At 34.0% G+C, this 23,178-nt stretch overlaps 3 protein-coding genes and 1 pseudogene across 6 annotated transcripts; 1 reads left to right on the top strand and 3 right to left on the bottom strand.

The window, feature by feature from the left end:
• Window positions 1–1,337: 1,337 nt before the first annotated feature.
• LOC147558021 (ras-related protein Rab2BV) lies at window positions 1,338–3,896 on the top strand. Of its 2 annotated transcripts, none has more exons than XM_086659581.1 (3): window positions 1,338–1,578; window positions 1,679–1,891; window positions 3,132–3,896. In XM_086659581.1, the coding sequence occupies exons 2-3, from the start codon at window positions 1,727–1,729 to the stop codon at window positions 3,615–3,617; spliced, it is 651 nt and encodes a 216-aa protein (XP_086515707.1). In that variant the 5' UTR covers window positions 1,338–1,578; window positions 1,679–1,726; the 3' UTR covers window positions 3,618–3,896. The 2 variants fall into 2 exon arrangements, with proteins under 2 accessions (XP_086515707.1, XP_086515708.1); XM_086659582.1 differs by having other exon boundaries at window positions 1,394–1,556.
• A 1,772-nt stretch (window positions 3,897–5,668) lies between these two features.
• LOC147558020 (subtilisin-like protease SBT4.3) lies at window positions 5,669–11,119 on the bottom strand. The gene is made up of 10 exons (XM_086664495.1): window positions 10,990–11,119; window positions 8,686–8,780; window positions 8,456–8,547; window positions 8,137–8,383; window positions 7,531–8,026; window positions 7,334–7,428; window positions 7,019–7,240; window positions 6,824–6,935; window positions 6,347–6,560; window positions 5,669–6,241 (listed from the first exon to the last, which is right to left on the bottom strand). The coding sequence occupies exons 1-10, from the start codon at window positions 11,101–11,103 to the stop codon at window positions 5,712–5,714; spliced, it is 2,217 nt and encodes a 738-aa protein (XP_086520621.1). The 5' UTR covers window positions 11,104–11,119; the 3' UTR covers window positions 5,669–5,711.
• A 5,799-nt stretch (window positions 11,120–16,918) lies between these two features.
• LOC147558019 (serpin-ZX pseudogene) lies at window positions 16,919–18,395 on the bottom strand (annotated as a pseudogene). The gene is made up of 3 exons (XR_015234142.1): window positions 18,325–18,395; window positions 17,817–18,219; window positions 16,919–17,695 (listed from the first exon to the last, which is right to left on the bottom strand). The product of XR_015234142.1 is annotated as a serpin-ZX pseudogene (transcript).
• Window positions 18,396–19,662: 1,267 nt separating this feature from the next.
• Window positions 19,663–22,721, bottom strand: LOC147558018 (protein FAR-RED IMPAIRED RESPONSE 1-like). 2 transcript variants are annotated; one of them, XM_086664491.1, is made up of 3 exons: window positions 22,504–22,721; window positions 20,069–22,299; window positions 19,663–19,984 (listed from the first exon to the last, which is right to left on the bottom strand). In XM_086664491.1, the coding sequence occupies exons 2-3, from the start codon at window positions 21,857–21,859 to the stop codon at window positions 19,865–19,867; spliced, it is 1,911 nt and encodes a 636-aa protein (XP_086520617.1). In that variant the 5' UTR covers window positions 21,860–22,299; window positions 22,504–22,721; the 3' UTR covers window positions 19,663–19,864. The 2 variants fall into 2 exon arrangements, with proteins under 2 accessions (XP_086520617.1, XP_086520619.1); XM_086664493.1 differs by having other exon boundaries at window positions 22,509–22,639.
• Window positions 22,722–23,178: the final 457 nt, after the last annotated feature.

Raw genomic sequence — 23,178 nt, 5'->3', positions numbered from 1 at the left:
GAAGCTTTTAAATTTAATATGCAAGTCAAAGTTTCAAATGACATACAATTGGAAGTTTTTATTTTGAACAAAAACTATTTCACTAAAAGCTTGGATAATTTAACGTTAGAAAAGAGTAATTGGTCGATAAGTGTACTACCAAAATTAGGTGATGGTATAGAAGGGGCCACATACACGTAGAGGGGAGGCCATGACTACTGTATATATATATATATATCCCGTGCCTTAGGGCACGGACACTTGTATCAATCAAATGTCACGAAATCTATTGTTATATTTTATTGAGAGAGAGATATTTTTATTAGTTATTATTTTTTTGTTTCTTTTCTCTTAAATTAGTTATTGTTTTATTGGGAGAGACGGATTTTAATTTCTTTTTTAACCTTTGAAATTTATTTTGTTTCTTTTTTTCTTAAATTAGTTATTTTATTTCTAAGAAGGAAAGGATTATTGTTTTCTAAATAGGTAACGTTATTTCTACGAAGGACTATATTTTAAATTTTGAGAAAGACTTCTAGACAATATGTTTTACGAAAAAAGGATGTTTGTCCCAGTCATCGTTTTCCCTTCTGTTTTATTATATATATATATATATATATATATATATATATATATATATATATATATATATATATATATATATATACACATATATATATGCTCTTTTTCAACCCATTAAAACTAAGGCCCAATTCAACCAAAATCCAAAAGAGAAATGTTATATACAAAACCCATTAAAACTAAGGCCCAACTCAACCAAAATCCAAAAGAGAAATGTTATATACACTAACTATTTTTACCTGCCACACCCACATCTCCTTCGACTTTCAACAAAAATTATCTTAAATGTGAGTGTATATAATAAAAATGGTGAGTGCATTTAAAATTTCCCAATCCAAAAACAAACATCTCAAGACAAACACAACCATAGAGTACGCATGTGGGTCGAACCATGGTCGGTCCTTTATCCATGTGCATAGCCAGTTTCACTTTTTTTTCCCTGTTGGTACCAAATGAAGACAAAAACAATAGTCTCAAACCTCCCATATATGCACACGTGGCAACTACCCATTAGTTACCCAGTTGGTAGACCTACTACATGATCACAAAATTATTACAGGCTTACGAAAAGGATTTTTGTCAATGTTATAACCCAATCTAAGACGTTGATATGATGGGGCCCGCAGGTGAGGGTTACGTGTCGAGTTTTCAGCTCACTGGTTTATTATAGAAAACACTACGCGAAGTACTTGATCCTTATAAAAATGAATCTTGGCCAACAGTTGTCATCCGGCTGTTCACGTCGTATACTTTCTTCTCATTGCCGACTACTTTTTGATAACGTGCGCCGAGGGTTTAATTAGAAATAATACTCCCGCAATTTGCTCAAATTATCCTTCTCCCAATAGACCGTTTTTAAATCGTCAGTTTTTCTTCTCTCTCTCTCTCTCTGTAAAATTGAATAATTTCGCCGGTTATCCGCTTCTTTGGTTCAAATTTCAAAATTTACAAGAAGATTGACGGACTTTAATTCTTCTCTTCTGCATCTCTGATCGGTGATTCTTCTTTACTGAAAATGTAAGATTAGGGTTTTGAATGAGTTTTGATTAATTCTAGATCAGATCTGTTTGTGTAATATGAAGTTTTGATTATTCTATGGTTGATGTTATTGTTGCAGATTTGTTAGGTTATAAAGGATATAAAAGAAGAAGAAGAAGAAGAAAGAATGTCTCATAAGGTTGATCACGAATATGATTATCTCTTTAAGATCGTTGTGATTGGTGATTCTGGTGTTGGGAAATCGAATATCCTTTCTAGGTTTACTAGAAATGAATTCTGTTTGGAGTCTAAATCAACTATTGGAGTTGAATTCGCAACCAGAACTCTCCAGGTGACTTTCATTTAAGTTATGTCAATTCATGACCATTTTATATCTATATTTTATATATACCACTTCCGATTAAAGATTACATTTTTGCGAACTATATCAAGTATTTGACCTTCTCATCAAAAAATTAGGTTTAATTTTTGGAACTGTTGTTGATTTAGGGAGATTGTGTTTACTCCCCGGAACTAGTTAGATTCGAAGTTTGGCAACTTGATTTATCCACATACTTCTATTATGTCAATTTGAACCACTTAAATCTTTGAATGAATGCTGAATTGATTGGTTAAGATTTCATGAATGGTTTAGGTAGAAAAGTGGGCAAGGCCAAGATACATTGAACTTTAAAGACCGTTTGTCAGTAACGAAATCAGTGATATGTTATCTGTGGCGTTTAGAAGTATTTAGTCAAGATGGCCTAATGAGGGTTGAGAAATGTTTTATGTATAAAAAAACAATACAAGATGGGTTTACATCAATGAATGACGTCTTATTGAAAAATAACGTTGTATTCATCAGACCATATGAGATTGCTACACTTTTGCACCTAAAAAAGGGTGATGAATGCGTGCGGTCTGTACTATTGGAGTTAGTCCCACATTGGGTTTTGGAAGAGTGGTGGTCAGTTTAAAAGTGTGCAAGAAAGCTCCACCTCTTAAGCTAGCTTTGGAGGTCAAAGAGGCCAAAGACCACTTGGAGGCAAGAAGCCACCAGACTGCACCTACAAATGGTATCAGAGTTCAGATTTTTCAAAAATTTATGTCTTTCGTGAAAGGATAAGATAAGTCTTTCAGCCCCATTTGTGGAGTTAGTCCACATTGGTTGTGGGAAGGGCGATTGTCACTTTATAAGTGAGAGGGCCATTGAGCTAGCTTTTGGGGTGAGAGTGGCACACGACCACTTGGGAGAAAAGAAGGCCCAACTTCAACATCCACATGTACTATCATAAGGTTTTCATTTCATATTTAGAAACCCTCCTAAGCATCTTCGTTTATGTGGTAAACTTTTATGGTCAATTGGGAGTCGGATGAATCCCCTGCTGGCCTCCCGTGAATGTGTGGGTCATGGTTGGTTTGTGCAGTTGTATATTCTAGTGCCTGCTTGGAAAATTCCAATTATTTCAGATATTTGTACCCAGACAGCCTACACCAGAATTTGATCTAGTTTACATTATTTCAGATACAATATTTCCTAATTGTGACAAAATTGTTCAAAACTGACAATACACGAATTATGGTTGGAGCAGGTAGACGGAAAGACTGTAAAAGCCCAGATATGGGATACTGCAGGTCAAGAAAGGTATCGAGCAATAACAAGTGCTTATTATAGAGGAGCTGTAGGTGCACTTTTAGTGTATGACTTAACAAAGAAACAAACTTTCGATAACGTACAGAGATGGCTTCGTGAACTTAGAGACCATGCAGATTCTAACATTGTGATCATGCTGGCTGGAAATAAGTCCGATCTGAAGCACCTCAGAGCTGTGGGCGAGGAAGATGGTCAAGTTTTAGCTGAGAAAGAAGGACTCTCATTTCTCGAAACATCAGCACTGGAAGCACTTAATATCGAAAGGGCTTTCCAAACCATTTTGACTGAAATTTATCATATCATAAGGAAGAAAGCATTAGCAGCTCAAGACGCAGAAGCTGCAATTGGGTTACCTCAAGGAACCAGTATAAACATAGCTGATACTCCAGGGAATGTGACCAAGAGAAACTGCTGTTCTACTTGATCAAAGAAGCGAAGAACTTCGAAATGCAAGCAACCATTGATCATATTCGAAAATTTATTTTGTTTTTTCTTTTCTGGCCAAAAAAACGGTTCTCTTACAAATGGTTGCTACTGATTAGTATAGGGTTGTATGTGTTTTACTTTCCTTTTGGTCTTTACCTTTTTGATATTTTGGGACTTCTGACTGGTTCTATGAAAAGATGGATGTTAAATTCTTTTGTTTATTTTGTTGAGTTCTTCCTAACTTTATCTAATAATAATAAAGAAACAGTTTCATTCACATTTTTAACAGTTTAGATTCGTTTACTAGGTCAGTATACACACTCAAACAAAATAACGTAAGAGACAAGGTTTCGATTAATGTAGTTATGAATATGATGTTTTTTTTTGTTAATCTTTCTTTTGAAAATCTCAATATATGTCTGGTCGATCATTCAAGGTGTTCCAACTATAATACAAACTACTACTGTTCGAATTTGAAACCGATGGATCATCTCTTCCTTACATGCTCGATGGCTCAAGAATGCCCGTTGTATTTCAATCTGCAGTTCAATGAAAACTCATGATTTGAATCCTAATAGATTTGCAAGTGGACAAAGGTTAAAGCCTCCTAAAATTTTACACATATATGTGCTGGAAGATGTAGTATAGTATTGGTGCTTATGGTTGGAAAGGCTCTGGTGAGAGACACAAAATAGGGAGATCGTCTAGACTAAGCTCGACTCCTCCAGCTCAGATCTGCTTAAAGATAACAACACTGACGCAGAAGGGCAGATAAAGCCGAACAGATCTGCTTAAAGATAACAACACTGACGCAGAAGGGCAGATAAAGCCGAATATCAACTTTTCATACACAAACTGTCATGGGTCTAATGGGGGGAGATTGCAATGGCCATCTTCTGGTGAAGAAAGATTTGGGTGAAGATTTGTTCTTAATGGATGATCAATTTGGTAACTGAAGTGAATAGCTTGAAGATTTCTTTTGGTTTCGGGGAAGGAAGAATTAGGGGAAACTATAACACTTAAAGGGAATTGAACAGGGCAGACGATGATTTCCGACGGTCTATATTAGACGTTTTATTTACTTTCTTACATTGATTGGGTGAGTAAATTTATATAAAAACTAATTAAAGTAAGGAGTTTTCCTTCTAATTAAATCAAAGGAACCTTCCCATTAGAGTCTTATACATCAATTCTTATTAGCTTCTCTGGAAGCTTTTGAATGTTTAGTTCAAGAAATTTAACTGCTGGTTTCACTTTTGATTCGAAATCTGCGGCTTGTTTCAATTCACGTACCATATGCTTAATCCTGCATTCATCAAAGGAGTCCCATAATTCTTTAATACGCTTACATAGCCACAAAGTTTGCCAAGGGGGGCCTGTATTAGCACTCACCAGAGTCAGAAGACCATCACTTTCATCAGGCCTAGTGTAGAAGCCAGAAGCAAACCCATCTCTACACCCTCCAGTTATGTTTAATAGTAACTCAGCAGCAATAGAACCAGCAGCAGCTGCAAGTAAATCACCATTCCTTGCCGGAACCACAGCCCCATATTTGGTATATATATTCATATCCAGTATATATAGAATTCATTGTTTTGATTCCTAATTTGTTTTGGTGTCTCATAAGTTGTCAATGTAGAGAAAGGAATATTTCAAGATAGTAAGAAGATGAAAGGGAAGAGGTGACAATGGTAAATTCATTTAGACCTTAAAAAGTTGTGCACTTTTTTTTGAAAATGTTCAGCGTGCCTCGAACCCTTGACCTTGACCTCTAAGCTGGAAGACTATACCTCTTACCACTCCAACCAATGGTTGTTGATTAAAAAGTTGTGTAGTTGTACATGAAAATTTAACAAATTTCGGGCCGAATTGGTGAAATAGAGGAGATAAGTTCGATTACCTATTTAAAACTGCATCGTCAGTTTACCATTTTCGGTGGTGACTACCTCATGAAAATAAGTCAATGAATACTAAGGGTTCCCTTTATGATGAACTAATCACACCAACGATATATATAAGTTGATTATGGAAAGTACTGCTTCATCAATATTTAGGACAAACAAGAACAATTTATCATTATCTTAGAAATATATCAACGTTGGGATGTATAGACAACAATTGGACTTCTCACACTGTGAATCCCATCTGACCAGTGTAGTATTGCTGTCGCTGTTTCATCTTTCTGTAATGTATCTACTTCAACATTCAATACAAAAGACTTCTTCTCATTTACAGACTCAAAAGACAAAACACTGGGCTCAACAACCACCTTAATCCTATCATCTGAGGTGATCTTGGCCTTGTACGTCGAGTTTTCATGGCCAACGTTTGTTACTGTTCTTGGGAACTTGATCTTAATAGACTCTCCATCTTGAACTTTTGCCCCAAATGAAGGATAATTTAAATCCCTTGCAGTTCTATTGGCAACACGATTTTCAGAACAAGTATGGTTTGTTATAAGTTTAACTTTGCTTGAATTATAACCAATATCACAAAGCATTGTGACATAGTCATTTGTAAGTATGTCATAAACTAAACCAGGATTAACAGCTTTTACTGGATCTATGTTACCCGCTCCAAAATCAAATACACCTTTATTCTTGTTCCCATTCATCGGAAAAGCTATAGATAGAGGAAAAGATTTAGCAAATAGTGGTCAGTATAGACTAAATAACAAAAAGAAACAAGTATATGAACTAAACCCATGATAGACTTAGCTGAAAATACCAGTAGTCATAAGAGCAGATTTAATAGCAGAAGGAGACCAGTCCGGATGGAAAGATTTAACATAAGCTGCTGCTCCTGTTGCATGGGGGCATGACATGGATGTCCCAGACAGGACACTGTACTTCACAGACCTTTTATCACCCGATACCCTTGATGGGCTAGCTTTAGGTGAGAATGCAGCAAGTATATCAATTCCTGGGGCGCTAATATCCGGCTGTTGTATAATACAAGACAAACAAGTAACATGTTAGTGAAACAAATGAACATAACTATGGCAGTTTCTGGTTCTTCTCAACAATCGTCCGATTCTCACTCGTCTAAATTAAGTAGACCAAAAATCAACCCAAATATGGTATTCCGAAAGGTTAACCATCATGAGTAAGACAAAAACATATATTTTGAAATCTTACTCAAGTCAACTTAGAATTTGAGTCAGATTTCACTTAAAAACAGTTGTTCAGTTAAATGTGTGATTACCTTGATAATATCTGGTAAGATATCGTTTGGTCCAGGAGAAGAGAATGAAGCAACTAATGGAGCTTCAGAATCTTTTACAGATTCAGATTTTAGAATTGTTCCCAAAGGTATTCTGTTAGTTGAAATGAATAAGTTAGAGAACTACTACTCTGTACCACTAAAAATAATTAGCTTTTGATACTTTGGTAAGCTTACTTAGTGGAGTTGAAGTAAGCCTTGACGTATTTCCCCACCGTAGTGTTTAAATGTGTTGCCGGTAAGGGGTATATGGAAGCAACATCTGAATCTTCACTGTCGAAAATAAGAATAGTTCCTAAAACATTTTTCTCCAAAGCTTCTTCCCAGCGGGGTCTTCTTTCACATATCACGATCTTATCCTTCACCAGGTCTTTATCGAGACAGTTGTCAGAGCAAGCCCTGAAATTTAAAGCATGCTCGAATAAATTAACTTCAAATATCGAATATTTATACTCTAATAGATAACTGAGGAGCTAACGTCACAAACATTACCGAGCCAATTCTATAGAACAATTTTTCGAGACATTTTCCCCATACAAAATAGGAAATCTTTTTCCATTCAGTTCGAAGCTATTAACAGCACGACCCTAAAAACAAAAACAATGTCGAAACATAGGTGGTAAATAAACTAACAGTCGTTTTTCAATCGAAAGGAAAATATAAAACTAGAAATAATAGGGGAAATTTACCTCTAATTTCTTGCCATTTCCAAGAACAATCTTATTGATGATCTTACGATCCGTCGTGGTTGCTCCCACGGTAAACAACCAAGGTGCATTACTAGTGGTTCGAAAGAATAGGATGCCATTGCCACTGTTACCTGCTGAATTGGATGTGAGAATACCATTTTGCATAGCATGAAAAGCGCCAATTGCAATAGGATCTTGGTCCAAATCCCTGTGTACAAGTGAGCCTAATGAAACTGAAAGTATGTCAACCCCGTCGGCAATTGCATCATCAAATCCAGCCAAGATGTCGGCATCGCTGCAACCAGATTCCCCACAGACCTTATAAACAGCAATTCTTGCAGATGGCACAGCTCCTCTAGCATTTCCCTTGGCTATGTCAAAAAAACTCACATCGTTCACTTTGTTTCCTGCTGCAGTTGATGCAGTGTGGGTACCATGTCCAACTGTGTCCCTTGCACTATCCTCCTCAGAATAATACCGAGCCCCGATGAGCTTACTGGATACAAAAAAAGAGACTATGATTTTTACATCTACCTACGCTCACAAATAACCGATAACATGTAACTTACTATTTGGCATTTGCTAATAAGGATCTAGAAAACTTACTTGTTGCAAGTGAAATTTTTGCCACCTTTACAAACACCCTTCCATTTATTCGGTGGAGGGCCAAATCCATCATCGTTGAAACTTTCAGACTCTGGCCAGATACCTGAATCGAGTACTCCAACAATGATATCACTCTCAGCAGCAAGAACTCGTTCGACAGTTTCTGAGAATCCTAGAAAGTCCCAAGATCTTGTTGTATGAAGTTCAATGTTTCGAGCTGGAAACATGGATACGAAGTCTTCTCTTCCTGCACACAAATTAAGTACATATAAGTTAATCTATACAGTAACAGATGAAAATGGGGTTATATATTAGTTACCATGAAGCTTCTGGATTTCACGTTCAGTGAGTTTTGCTGCAAATCCGTTGAAACTCCTTTTGTAGCTATGAATAAGGACATCCTTCACCAAACTGTAAAACCACACATTTTTGTTATCTAAATGATGTAAATCAATTTCTTAAAAGAACTCTTATTTTGCATGATGTAAGATAAGCTATTATTTTTCTACTAGTCTGAATTTCTTGTAATGATCGTTGAATCAGTAATACCTATCGTCGAGAACTTCTTGTAAAATACTCTCGTGATGAGAAGTTGGAGAATATTCAGTCTCAGATGGAAGCCCACCCATGTACACAATATATATCTGCATAGGTCATCATCATAATCCAGACCAATTAGGTATCATAATATTTTTGGCTTACCCGTTTGACCAAATCCACGGACACAAAATTGACCAAACCAACCAAAAACTAATGGTGTGTTTGGTTGCAGGATTCCTAAGTAGGATTCCTATCAAAAGTGGATTTGGTAGGAATCATGAATCCTTGGTCTGTTTGGCTACCAAGAATCCTAGGACTCTTGAATCCTAAGGTTTCCTAATTCCAAAATTTGTATTGGACCAAAATCTCACCCTACCCCCTAGGATTTGCTAGAATTTTGGATTAATAAACCAAAATTTCAAACTTAAAATCAACAAAAATTTATTTCCTTCTACAAAATAATTATTTTAAAAATCATTATTTTTTTCAAAAATCATTATTTTCTTCAAAAATCATTATTTTTTTGAAAATTCATTATTTTTTTTAAAAAATCATTATTTTCTTCAAAAATCATTATTTTTTTAAAAAAAATTATTATTTGTTTTCAAAAATCAATATTTTTTTTCAAAAATCATTATTTTTTTTTAAAAATCATTATTTTTTTTAAAATTCATTATTTTTTTCAAAAATCATTATTTTTTATTTTTGAAAAATAATTATTTTGTAGAAGGAATAACTATTTTTTGAAAAATAATGATTCTTGAAAAAATAATGATTTTTGAAAATAATAATATTTTTAAAATAATTACTTTTTAGAAAGAAATAACTATTTTTACTGGAAAAAAATAGGTTTCATGAAATTTTAGTTACCTAGAGACAATATTTGGATGAGATTTTATTTTTGGGATATTATTCATGAATTTGAAGGATATTATTTTATAAGAATCCAAATATAATAGACAAACAAACCAAAGGATTTTAAATGAAGGAATCAAGAATCCTAAAATTCTTATTGGTCACCAAACAAACCAAAAGAAACCATTTGGATTCATGAATTCGTGGAATCATGAATCTCAAAGACTCATGAATCCGTGGATTCATGAATCCTGCAACCAAACGCACTATAAATTTTCTTTACTTTGTTCTCTGTGTGAATCGATTGTTTGCGAAATGTTAGTTCAAGTAATATCACATAAAAGGATTAACATACACTAATTAAGTGAAATAAGGTACCCATATATGTAGTTATATGTGAGACAACCAATAGTTGCTCCCTGTTTTATCAAATCCATGTAGATTATATATGTCTCGATTCACATTATAGAACTTGTGGAACATTTATAGTGTGTTTGGTTGCAGGATTTGAGTAGGATTCCTATCAAAAGTGGAATTTGGTAGAAATCATGAATTCTTGGTCTGTTTGGCTACCAAGAATCCTAGGACTCTTGAATCCTAAGGATTCCTAATTCCAAAATTTGTATTGGACCAAAATCCCACCCTACCCCCTAGGATTTGCTAGGATTTTGGATTAATAAACCTAAATTCCAAACTTAAAATCAACAAAAAAATATTTCCTTCTACAAAATAATTATTTTTTTTCAAAATCATTATTTTTTTCAAAAATCATATTTTTTCTAAAGACGTTTAAAGATACTCAAATAATAATAAATCATAGGATTCTTAGTTTCCAAACAAGTCAAAAAATATTACTTGGATTCATGAATCCGTGGAATCATGAATCCCAAGGATTCATGAATCCGCGGATTCATGATTCCGCCATCCAAACACACCATTAGATTAATGAAATGTGGAAATTCAAATGGAGATGTCAGTGCTATTATTTGATATTATTGCTTCAATAAAGCAAACTAAAAATGACAAATACTACAATTTTCAAAACAAAAGCTCAAAATTTTGCTGGTAGTACCAGTAGCTTGGAGGGAGGGGTGGGTGGGGGACGACAAAAGGATCATCCTAAGAATTAATTCTCATATCGTTGCAATTTTCCCATTATTTGGTGTAAGTAGTGTGCAAATAACCGATAAATTAGGTAAAACATGTAAAAGGTCGAGATCGAAAAGAATTCTCATATCGTTGTAATTTTCTCTCTCTAATATCAGTCGGTCACATACCCCGGTCGGGATTGTGGCTGCACATTCTATCACGGTTGTTTATATTTTAAATCTATTCTTTTTTTTGTAGTAACTAAATAATAAATCTTAATGGCTGAAAACTTTGTTTCAATAAAATAATTCTCAAAAGAAACCAAAAAATTTAAACTGATTCAAGGTAGATGCAATACAGGGAACAAACCTTTTTATCTTCAGCCATAGAAGCACCAAAACCAATAATGTTTACACCAACAAGTGACAAAATGAAGAAAATCTTGAGAAGCAAAAGAGACAAGTTCAAATTGTAGATAGCCATTTTCCGCTCTTAGGATAAAACTATGACCCTACTGTGATGTTTAAATAAGAGATTGTGAAATCAGGGTAGGGATTATGCAATTTGGTATAGGAGATGGATTCCCATCTAAATTCACATCATTTAAAAGGTGATGCCCAATTTAGGAAAAACAAATTGTATAATCATTCAATATTTTCCATTTATAAATATTCATATATCCTAGCCAAATACTAGTAATCTTTTCACAATAATTTTTTTACTCACGCATGGATTCTCCTAACATATTTTACATTCCTAAAACTATAGAAGGAAAGTTTATGTCTTATCATGTATAATAAATTTATTAAAGTATAACCTAGATAAAAATTATTACAATATTTTACATTCACAGAACTATGGAAAGAAATGTTTATGTATTATTAGTGTTGTTTAAAAGGCCCGTCCCGGGCCAGCTTAGGACCGGACTGGTCCGTACGAAAACAGGCCAGTGCAATCCGGACCTAGCGCCGGTCTCGGACTGGGCCTCCATTTTGGGGCCGACGGGCTAGATCCGGCCCGACAAAACCCGGTCTGGGCCCTTTCTTCTTCTTTTTTTTGTCTTTTTGTCTTTTATTTAGTAAGTTTTATGTTCGTTATTTTTATGTTTTAGATTTTTTATTAATAATTTTTTAGGTAAGTTGTCAAAAATAAATTTAGCATGTTTTTTTGAAATCAATTTAGATATGTTGTTCCGCACAAAAAATCTGGTATAGGAAGAGCAATATCTGGTATAGGTGGTGTGTTAGAAAGGTCAATTTATGTATTTGTTTTTCCTTTACCAAATTAGTTTAAAGAGAGCGTTATAAGTATCATTTAATAAGTAATCCTGAAATATAAGGACCTGAATAAAAATTAAGTATAAATCTGTTATTCTATTCACTTGTAGTTTTGTCTCACATGAATAACCCAACCCTTATAGCAATCACTGCTGTCAACATCACCATTAATATTAAAACTTGCAAACACATGAGTTTACTATCACTATTGTCTTAATTACAAGTTTTTAATGATACTTCGAGATTTCATTGATGAGGAATCACCATTAATGAAGAAAGATGCAACAACATCAAGAAAGAAGAGTCATTTGACTTAAATGAAGACATCGACTTAAACGAAAACATCGACTTAAACGAGGGCATTGACTTAAACGAAGATATCGACTTAAACAAAGATATATTAAATGAAAATAATATGTTTCAGGTAAATAAAAACTTTTTTTGTCTTCCTTTATGGTTGAATAAACATTTTTAAGTTTTAGGTCATTTTTGTTCCAGTAAAGGATTTTCGATTGGGTTGAGTGAGAAAGACAACAAATTTCAGCTGGCTTAGCTAAAATGGGTCTATTTTTTCATCTGCTCTGGATGAGAATTTTTACTATTTTCATTCATGAATTTCTATTTATGCTAAGCGAAACTTCTTGAAAATTATAAACAGTGTTAAAACCCTAAAAATCTATGGAGAATTCAAACAATAACAAGAGGTACGAACCCTTCTATGGAGATGAGTGTTGTGTTAGTCATCTAGGGTTTAGGATTTTCATCTCTAACTCTCTCTTTGATCGAACAAAAACTTTATCTTTATCTATGATCGAACAACATCTTTATCTCTTTCTTTGATCGAACGACGTCTCTATCTCTCTCTTTGATCGAACATAATTTTAAGAGTTTCTCTCTCTAATCTAACAGAGTTCTAGAGTTCCTCTCTCTTTGACCGAATAGAGTTTGAGGGGGAAAGACCAACGTTTCATTTTGAGATATTTTGGAAAAGAGTGTTGTCTCTCCCTATTCTAAAAGGAATGCTCTCCATATCTAATGCAACGCATTTACTAAACATTGTCCTTCCTATACCAAAAACCATTTTCTGACAAGTTTTTACAAAATCAATTATGAGGTAAGTTTTAGAGCATCTCCAATGCAAAACTCAAAAAAAATTCTAATTGACTTATGTGTTGAGTCTCAATTGAGATTCTCTTTCTTATGTGGTTAACTTGAGTGTCTCTAATTCAAGTCATTCTCCAATGCAACACTCTAAAAAACTCTAATAGATACACATGTCACACATACATTTTCTATCGGTCCAAAAATTAAATTTGATGACTAGGACACTTAAGACTCTCAAAGGAGATCTAAAAAATAGAGTTTCTAGTTGAGACATCTTAAAACTTAATGTTTCCACATCATCTTAAGATCTCAATTGAGTTTTGCATTGGAGAGGTTTTTTCTCAAAAAAAACTCTAAAATCCCAGGTGGTGCTTAAGATTTTAAGATCGAGTCTTGCATTGGAGATGCTCTTAGTTCTTAAATATAGATAAATTTAGGTATGTTGTTCCATACAAAAATTTAAATCAATTTAAGTATGTCGTTTCATACAAAAATTTAAATCAATTTCTTCGCAAGTTTTTTTGAAATCAATTTTTAGGTTAGTTTTAGTTTTTGAATTTAAATCAATTAAGGTATGTTATTTCATGCAAAAACTTAGACAAGTTTTTCAAAATTTAATCTATAATAGAATATTTTCCATAACATGGAATTCAATTGATAAGGAATAATATAATTTGTAATCTGTTAGGATATTTTATGTTATAGATCATAGTGGAACACTTTCCATAATATAAATTTGATATAACTCTTACCAATATTTTTTCTCAATTTATAAAAATAGCATACTAAAAATTTTGGGCATAAAAGTTGTAAAAGATATCTATAAATGATATCCGTATAATGTAAGTTTTTTAATGGTTATTTCATACCATAGTAGGTTTCTACTCCCTCCGTCCTTTTGTTTGACCTTGTAAGAGATCTAACTTATTAAGGACCAGGTATTGTCCGTGCCCCTGGCACGGTAATTTTTTTGCATATTACGCTCAAAATTTAATCAAGATATTTACTTTTCTCTATTTAAAAGAAAAATTAGGGATTGTTTTAATTTTAGTATGCATGAAATTTCAATTGTCTAATTATCTTTCATACTGAAAGATAATATCATCCCCTCCCTCTGATGAGCTACTATCCGAAGAAACTGGAATGTCCATATAGTTTAGTGTTATACTTCTTATTTTTGTGTTCTATGTAATGCAACTGTACATGTATTCACTGGTTACTCATATTTCTCAGTTTGATTTATTTTCTCTACTTGGTGTTTTATTTAGTACTTGGCAATCATTATCAGGTTCTATCATTTTTGTTAGATATAAGTATCAATTTCATTAAAACATTGATTTTGATTGATATATATATATTGTTTTCTTTTACAGTAATCCATGATGACTAATTTTTATTTAATTCACATTCATTTAAATAACACATTTAGCCAACTACATACAATATATATATATATATATATATATATATATATACACGCACGCATCAATATGACTATATATATATATATGTGTGTGTGTGCGCGCGCGCGCGCGCGCTTCGCTTATCGTGCTCGCAAAGCTATCAAAACCCTATGTGCACATTGGGAAAATGTTTTTTTTTCTCTCCATTTTTCTCCCACAAATATATTTTCTACTTATGAGTTATGATTTTGAATCAATTGCAGTTGTTTATAACAGAATAATTATTTTTTGAATAAATAAAGCACAATTGTTTTAATAAAGAAAGATTTTTAGTCTGTATCATTACTCTTGCTACTCTCATTCTAAGTCGTTTGATTACATTTCAAACCGAGTGAACCTAAATGTTTAATCTTCTGAATTTAATTGCAATTGTTTAATAGATAATAACTTTTTCGGACAATTAAGCCACTAACTTTTTTTAGTACGAAAGATTTTTTGTTTTGTCGCGTTACTCTTGTTATCTAAGCCATTGGATTACATTAGGATTATTTTAACGAGTGAGCCTAAATGTTTAATGTTAGGGTCATTTATTTTAAGAGGGATACTACTCTCATTCTAAGCCGCTCGATTACAATTCAAATCAACTGAACCTAAATCATTAATATTCTGAATTCAATGTTAAATTGATAATAATTTTCCGGACTGATAAACCACTAATCTTTTTTTTTTAATAACGAAATATTTTTGTTTTGTCTCATTACTCTTGCTACTCTCACTCTAAGTTGTTGGATTACATTAAGATTATTTGAAATCGAGTGAGTCTCAATGTTTAATGTTAGTGTCCTTTATTTTGAAGAGGGGGAGTGAAAGGTTTTTTGGAGACATAAGTGAGGGAAAGATGAGGACACATTTATTTTGTCCTAGTCAGTAAGCATTCATTTTGTCCTATTCAGCAAAACAAGTTATGTTTTGTTGTATAGACTAGTTAGTAAGCAGGCCCCTGTGGTGCGGAGAGTGGGCCGTGCGCTCGCACCGGGCCCCCACCACAAGGGGCCCATTTTTCCTTGGTCTCTTTTAAAACTTTTTACTTAAGTAAGCTATGGTAGTTCAACAAAACAAAAAAAAAGTAAGCTATGGTTCCTTTTTTCTTCATCAAGTAGTGGCAGCCTAGTGGGTAGTAGTCTGGTTTTCATACTTAATGGTATTGGGTTTGAGACAAGTCGAAGGCAATTAATGAATTAAATTTTGATTTTTGCCTTAATTTGATTTTTTTTCCTCCCAATCTTTATATCATCTATCCATCTCCTTATACTTACTAATAGATTGTATCTTTATATCTCATCTCTCCAATGAAGATACTAAGGTTCAAATCTCACTATTTTCAAACATATTATACAAGAAGACAGAAGTCTAACGCTAATTCTGGATAGTATCGTGCTACATAAAAAGTTTATATTCCAAACAAATTGCGAAAAAACTAACGTCGGATCTCTCATAAAAATATCTTTTAGTGTGTAAAACAAATTGCCTGTATATTTTCGTACAAATAGGCCCCGACTAAAGTTTGGCACTGGGCCCCTCAATTGTCAAGCACGGCCTTGACAGTAAGCATTCATTGTCCCGATCAGCAAAACAAGTTATGTTTTGTTATATAGACTAGGATCTCAATCATTCAAATATTTTACACTAAAAATGAGTTTGTGGATTCACCAATTAAAAAAAAAATTCTTGTAAAGTATTTTGCCAAAAAAATATGCGATGAATGTAATGCAAAGGCGTTCGTACAGGAGTTGTAAATCTCGTTTCAGTGAGGTAAACTCTAAATGTCAAACCTTTGTTTCTATTTTGAGGCTAGTAAACAAAGTTCAAAAAAAAGAAGAAAACGGTTATGATCGGGATAATGGGAAGCGAGAGACAGAAGCACGTAGGAGAGCAATCATTACAACGGAAAAATGCAAGGGTACAACAGGAAACTTCCAGGAGGTCAACAAAAAAACCTACGAATACAACAAAAATACAAGAACCACACAATGCAATACACTAGAGACCAATATGTGTGAACTTAATGATCATTGATGCAGGACTCTCGACGAAGATGGTGCACGAATGCTTAGGGCTACGCGAGATGCTTCTACGGTCGGTCTTCCCCAAGACCCACGAAACTCCTTCTAGTTACCTTTAGTAATCATTGTTGCTTAGTCGTACTTAAGTAGATTTAATTTTTTTTACCAAGCAATTGTAATGCATGTTATTTAATCAAACTCAAGTAAATTTAAATTTTCAATCAAGTAGTTTTTAGGCCTCAGACAGACTGGCATTGGAGTTGCTCTTAGGATTGAGTCACCAAAGAGGTCCATCTATCATTGTTGTATTTAGTCCATCAAGTAAAGTTAAACAAGACCAACAAGAGATAAATCTATCATTTATTCATTCATCAGTGCTCAAGATATTTCTTTTTACTAGTTTCAAACCTTAAAAAACAAAGGGTTCAACTTAATAGAGTGAAGAAAAAAACTAAAACAAGACAGTGGCACTTACATCATCTCTTACGATAAACATGAAAGGATGATCAGCTACAAAGTCTACTAGTGGTACTCGTTTGGTGCGATCATACATGCACCCACACATATCTTCGTCGAAAAAAGTAGAAGCATCAGCTTCAGTTCCTTGTTCATCAAATTCAATAGAACATTTGTGGACTATTTTCGAAACAAAAAGCCTTTTAACATCAGTTCCCACACTCACCATCTTGGTTAGGTCTGAGTACTCTTTGTGGAAAGGCAAATCAAGACCCAAGTCATTTTTCAGAACTCTAGACATTTCAAAACCAAACAAGATCTTGAATTTTGGTAGCTTGAAATGTCGCACGAGAACTCCCTCTTTCGGAAGATGCCTTTCCAAGAAATTGGCTGATTCAGAACTCACTTTCTCTATCAAATCGGCAAGCCCGTCTCACTCATTAGATAGGAATATATACATAGAAATGCATAGTTCTTGAAGACTAGTGGTGGCTTGTTTATAAGGAAGTCTGAGGACTTTAAAGCTATCGAAACATGAAACAAACAAGTAGTCTATGCTGGTTCCCATGAAAGGTACTTCAACTGAGGTTCCTTCTTCAAGGAGATAGAATTTTGAGTTTTCTGTTAGTTCTGGATTGACTTGATCTTCTTCCCATGAACCCTTGATGTAGATCGCATTCGCGCACATCAGTCTTGTCAAGTCACTAGGAGATCCTTCGGGAAGTAGATCAGTTATTAGTCCGTTTGTTCGCTCTTTAGCCCATGCATTCACCTTTTCTCTGAATTAAATAAAGCACAGAAAAAACATACTAATAACTGATCTTAAATAAAGCACAGAAAAACAAGTACACTTAATGAATTACCTGATTTTTGAAATCGACAGCATCGGTTTAAGCTTTATAGATTGAAGTAGCAACTTCTTTGTAAGAAGGTTGAAAAGTACATAACCTATCAACCCAAACACCTCTTACCAACGACAGAACGGGTCCGTCATCTCCCTTCGTGTTCTTGTTAGTTGAATCCAATGAGTTCATGAGTTTCGAAACATAAGTGTTAAGATCATTAAGATTTTCACGTTTTAGAAAACCCAAGAGTTGTTCTAGGGTTTCATCTTCTGCTCCAGAAGCTAATAAGGACAGACTAGAGTAGATTGAAAAGGGAGAGAATGCAAAGTTCTTATCTTTAGCCTCATTGAACCCAACATGTTTAACCAGTTTTCTCAGGGATGAGTTGCAGTCGTGATCCAACTCCATTAATTTCTGCCTTCTAGTTTTTATTCAATGTTTACCCTTGAAACTGTAAAAACTAATGGGTTAGAATTTATATGAGAAAAATAAAGCTCAAGAAAAAATTGAGATAAAGATGAAGGAGAAGAGAGAAACGGGAAGAAGAATAAAAAACCTGTTTTGACAAGTTCAGAATGCAACTTCTAGCTTCTTGGTCCACTCTTTTAAACAGACTGCTTATAACTAAATTAGGAAATATCACTGGTTTTAAGGTTTTAGTAATATTAGTAAAATATCACTGGTTTTGTTGGTGTATAGAGGTGTAGATACATACATCAATACAATCAAATAAACTCAAAAGGTTCTCATCAACATACTTTCATATAATAAAGTTTCTTTAGATCTACACAATCTCATAAACAAATCATACAAAGTTTTCTCACAATAATAAACTAGATATTGAAGTTAGTTGTTACCTTAAACACAAGATTCATACTAGATCTATGTCTTCTTCTTCAAGTTTCTTCTACACTATTCTCCTTTTACTTTATCTCTCTAGATTGTTCTTGAACTAGTCAAACAAAAGAACTCTCTACACCCTTTTAATTAACAAAAAGCCTAGACAGACCGTTTTGAGGGACTGCCCCTTAGACCGTCTCGTCCACTTGGACAACAAGCCAAGGGACTTCCCACATGGGTTGTCAGGTAAGTCAAAAAGTTGGAGAGAGAAAAAATTGTTCCTCTCTCCAACGTGGACAACCAAATTAAATGGAAGTCTTTCCATCTCCTGTTCTCTCTAACGGTGACCCCGTTAGAAAATTTACTTTCAATCTCGGCCATTAATTTTTTAAGGGCCGAGATTGAAACCCCTAAAGTTAATTAATTCCTTTCTTTTTTAAAAAATTTACTTTCAATCTCGGCCTTTAATTTTTTAAGGGCCGAGATTGAATCCTCTAAAAGTTAATTAATTCCCTTCTTCTTAGATCAGTCATTCTTCTCAACTTCAAAGAACACAAACTCAACCTTAAAGAAGTTCACCATTTCTCATCACCAACTTCCTTCAAATTGATTATTTCAACAAAACAAAAACTTCTTCCAAATTGATCTCGTTTTTTAAATTGTTGTTGGTTCTTTATTCGAAAGTATGGTAAATTAGAGATTTGTTTTCATCACCATTTTAGCTTAGTGTGTATATGGAAGATATTCGAATGTATTAGGACCTTTTACGTATTGCGTCATTTATTTTTGTTGTGAATTCGTTAATTTCTGTTGTAAACTCATTGTGTGTATATGTGGTTATTTTTAAGAAGCTAATTGATGTTATGTTCACAATTATGAAGTAAGTTTTGTATTATTTCTTTACCACTTAAAAGCCATTCCAAACTTTCCTGCAATGGTGTTGGAGTTAGTTCTTTACATCAAGATTCTTCATTATGTATTGATCAACTATCATGCAAGAGATACACGGGTATAAGGAAGTAAAAAATAAAAGCAATTTATATAGAGACAGATATTAAACTTCAACAAAAAAAAATTAGATAGAATAATGAGTATTTCCTGTCACTGTATTTTTAGTTTAATAACTCAATGTATCTCTTGCAACAAAAAAACTCCATCTGGCTCAAACAAAAAACTCCATGTATTAATACCATGACAAAATTCTCTCAAGATTAAAATTAAAAATGAATAAAATACACACATTCATTTAACGATAATCATAGATGTGGGAGATTTTGATGACTCTCTTGAGTGGCATTGAATGTTGCATATTGTGGATCACAATAATAACTTTCTTGAGTAGCGTTGAATCCCATATGTTGTAGATCATCATCTCCCTAAAAAAAATAAAATACTTTATTATACTTGTATTTCTTAAAAAATATTTAAACAAAAAAAAAACTATGTGAATAATAACTAACCTTGTTTCTCTTGTTACTTGACACATCTTTTTTCTTCGATTTGGCGAAAAGTGTAGACTCTAACCTTTTAGTACGAGGTCGCCCCTTACGCTTCACACAATATGGATCAAGCAAGATTTCTTCATTATCATTACCGTTGGAAGTACTACCTACATTAGTTCTTGAGATTGGAGCTGGATTAACACTCTGTTTAAACAAAGGTATAGTTTTTTTCTCATTCTCAACCCACTCAATATATCGTTCACAACGGCGATCATCATCGCACGACAAGTCTGCGAGTTCAGTAAATGCACGGCATAATCGATCATAGGTACGAAGATTTTCACTTAATGTCCAATCATCATATCCAATTGACAACTTTGTGTGTGCTCTCGTAACATCATTTCTCCACCTACGAAGAATGTATTTCTCCGGAATAAAGTCAATACCAAAATCAAGCAACACTAATATAGAATGCCTACACAATAAGCCCTTAGACTCAAACATAAGACAACTACAATGTATACTACTAATCGTATGATTGCAACAAACTTTATAAACCATTCTTTTCTTCATTCCATCTCCAATGACAATATCAGCCCGTACGTCATGTACAGTTAACATGTCATCTTGGTACCTATTTGTTTCTTGGCAATATAACAATTCAATCAACTCAGTTTGAAATTCTTTAAATTTCTCTGTGGTGTACACTTGTTGAGCTTGTTTCTCCATTGCAAATCTCGTTACACATGGTATCTTGTGTGCATATGACCTAAAGTCCGCCTCCGCCTCCTTTTGGGCTTTATCTCTCAATGCGCGACCATATTGTTCAACAAATTGTTTTAGAGTTGTTTTAGAATGAACATAACCATCAAAAAAAGCATTCACACTTTCACTTCGTTGTGTACTTGACATGCCAGCCCAAAAACTATTGTTAAGGTAAATTGGAATCCAACGATACCTATCCACGTATAGTTTAGTTAACCATTTATGTTGATGTAAACCATATTTGTTAAGCATGTTTAACCAACCTTCTTCAAACTCTCCGGGGTCTTGTGAATCATATATTAAACGGTTCAATGTCGAACTGATCTGATCTTTTTGTTTATTGCTACCAAACTTTACAGGAAACTTCTTCAAAATGTGCCATAAACACCATCTATGTCTAGTGTTAGGAAAGACTATCTCAATGGCATTCTGCATTGCCTTATATTGGTCTGTAATTATTCCTTGAGGATGGCAATTATCCATGCAAGCGAGCCATGCTTGAAACAACCAAACAAATGTACATGTGTCTTCATTTGAAATGAGACCACACCCGAGTAAAATTGTATGACCATGATGATTTACTCCGACAAACGGAGCAAATGGCATTTCGTATTTGTTAGTCAAGTAAGTTGTATCAAATGCAACCACATCGCCAAATTCTTTATAAGATTTTCTACTCTTTCCATCGGCCCAAAATACATTTTTCAATCTACCTTCTTCATCGTGGTCCATACAATAGAAAAAATCTTTATTTTGCGATTGCATCTTCAAGAAATAACGTTGAACTGCAACCACATCACCTTCACCAAGACGCAATCGCCTAACTTTTGCTAGGTAATTCTGACAATCTTTTTTGTTTACAGTCAAGTTTTCATAACCATGTGCATCTTCAACAATCGTCCCAAAATTCTTACATACTCGAATTCCTGCTCTATCATGCAATTCTAAAGCCCTTTTTACCGATGGCTTGATATTTCTGTTGCATTTATAAAATCTAGACTTAATGGATGGTTGTGATCGAGATAGGAAGACGTGATTTTCCATCTCTCGTCTCCTTCAAGGGTTATTCTAATCTTAACTAAACAACCTGTCTTGGAAGAGGGTTTCGGGTTTAAGCAATTCGAAGAAGTACTTTTAGGTTTCCCTTCTCTACCACACGAAAAAGTAACCCATCGAAGTAAACCACTACAATCTCTTTTACTAGTTCTTTTCTTTGAAGGAAATCCCGATAAAAACGCATATTTCTTAAAAAGTTCAAACACAAACTCAGGATTATCGTGTATCGTTCCAATCTTTAGTAAATCCAATAGTTCTAATTTACTATATTTCGAACAATCAACTTTCTTTTCACTATCGACACAATCATCCTCGGGTTCATCATCATCCTCGGATCCACAATCATTTTTGGTCCCAATATTCTCATTATCTATATCTTCCTCAAAATCTACATTATATTCCATAGGTATTCCTCCTTCCATATATGCCTTGAATAAAACAATGAGAAATAAAAACAATCTATATATCAAGAACAACAGTGGGACATTAAAAGTAAATATAAATGTACTGAAAAAAAAATAAGTTGTGATTTAAAAGCTAGTGAAAGTTGGAGAGAAATGGGAAATCACTTTAAACAATTTATCAATGCACACTAAGCTAAAATGGTAATGAAAACAAATGCCTAAAGTTACCTTACTTTTGAAGAAGGAGATGAGTAGAGAACTAACAACAACTTCACAAAACGAGATCGATTTGAAGGAAGATGGTGATGAGAAATGATGAACTTCTAAGTTAGGGTTTTGTTCTTTAGAGTTGGGAAGAATGACTGATCCAAGAAGAAAGGAATTAATTAACTTTTAGGGGTTTCAATCTCGGCCCTTAAAAAATTAATGGCCGAGATTGAAAGTAAATTTTCTAACGGGGTCACCGTTAGAGAGAACGGGAGATGGAAAGACTTCCATTTAATTTGGTTGTCCACGTTGGAGAGAGGAACAATTTTTTCTCTCTCCAACTTTTTGACTTACCTGACAACCCATGTGGGAAGTCCCTTGGCTTGTTGTCCAAGTGGACGAGACGGTCTAAGGGGCAGTCCCTCAAAACGGTCTGTCTAGGCTTTTTGTTTAACTAATTTCATGAGACTTTTTTCCTTTTTTACCCCTTCTAGTTTGATAAAACCATTTACTCAAGCCCACATTTTATATTGGGCCCAAACCTAAATTTGGTTTAAAAGCCACCTTTCAACATCCCCCCTTAAACCATATTTTCATAGCTTTCATACCTAACATCCACTTCTATCTTTCAAAGACATCATGCTTCAAGAGTTGTTCATCAAACTTTTCTTCTTCGGGAACACTATTTAAGATTGT

Source organism: Eschscholzia californica, unplaced genomic scaffold, assembly GCF_041429995.1.
Source record: "Eschscholzia californica isolate CP2 unplaced genomic scaffold, dmEscCali1.0.p SCAF_2, whole genome shotgun sequence".
Taxonomy (NCBI): domain Eukaryota; kingdom Viridiplantae; phylum Streptophyta; class Magnoliopsida; order Ranunculales; family Papaveraceae; genus Eschscholzia; species Eschscholzia californica.
Note: the sequence above shows the minus strand (reverse complement) of the source record. Positions and strands in the feature narration are given on the sequence as shown.

Excerpts from the sequence above, each read along its gene's own strand:
- LOC147558021 (XM_086659581.1), top strand. The coding sequence starts at position 1,727 with ATGTCTCATAAGGTTGATCACGAATATGATTATCTCTTTAAGATCGTT. Across the intron at positions 1,892-3,131 it reads TCGCAACCAGAACTCTCCAG|GTAGACGGAAAGACTGTAAA; the intron begins GTGACTTTCATT and ends TGGTTGGAGCAG.
- LOC147558020 (XM_086664495.1), bottom strand. The coding sequence starts at position 11,103 with ATGGCTATCTACAATTTGAACTTGTCTCTTTTGCTTCTCAAGATTTTC. Across the intron at positions 7,429-7,530 it reads GAAATGGCAAGAAATTAGAG|GGTCGTGCTGTTAATAGCTT; the intron begins GTAAATTTCCCC and ends TTTTGTTTTTAG. Across the intron at positions 6,936-7,018 it reads GCTTACTTCAACTCCACTAA|AATACCTTTGGGAACAATTC; the intron begins GTAAGCTTACCA and ends TTCAACTAACAG.
- LOC147558018 (XM_086664491.1), bottom strand. The coding sequence starts at position 21,859 with ATGGAAAATCACGTCTTCCTATCTCGATCACAACCATCCATTAAGTCT. Across the intron at positions 19,985-20,068 it reads CAAGTAACAAGAGAAACAAG|GGAGATGATGATCTACAACA; the intron begins GTTAGTTATTAT and ends TATTTTTTTTAG.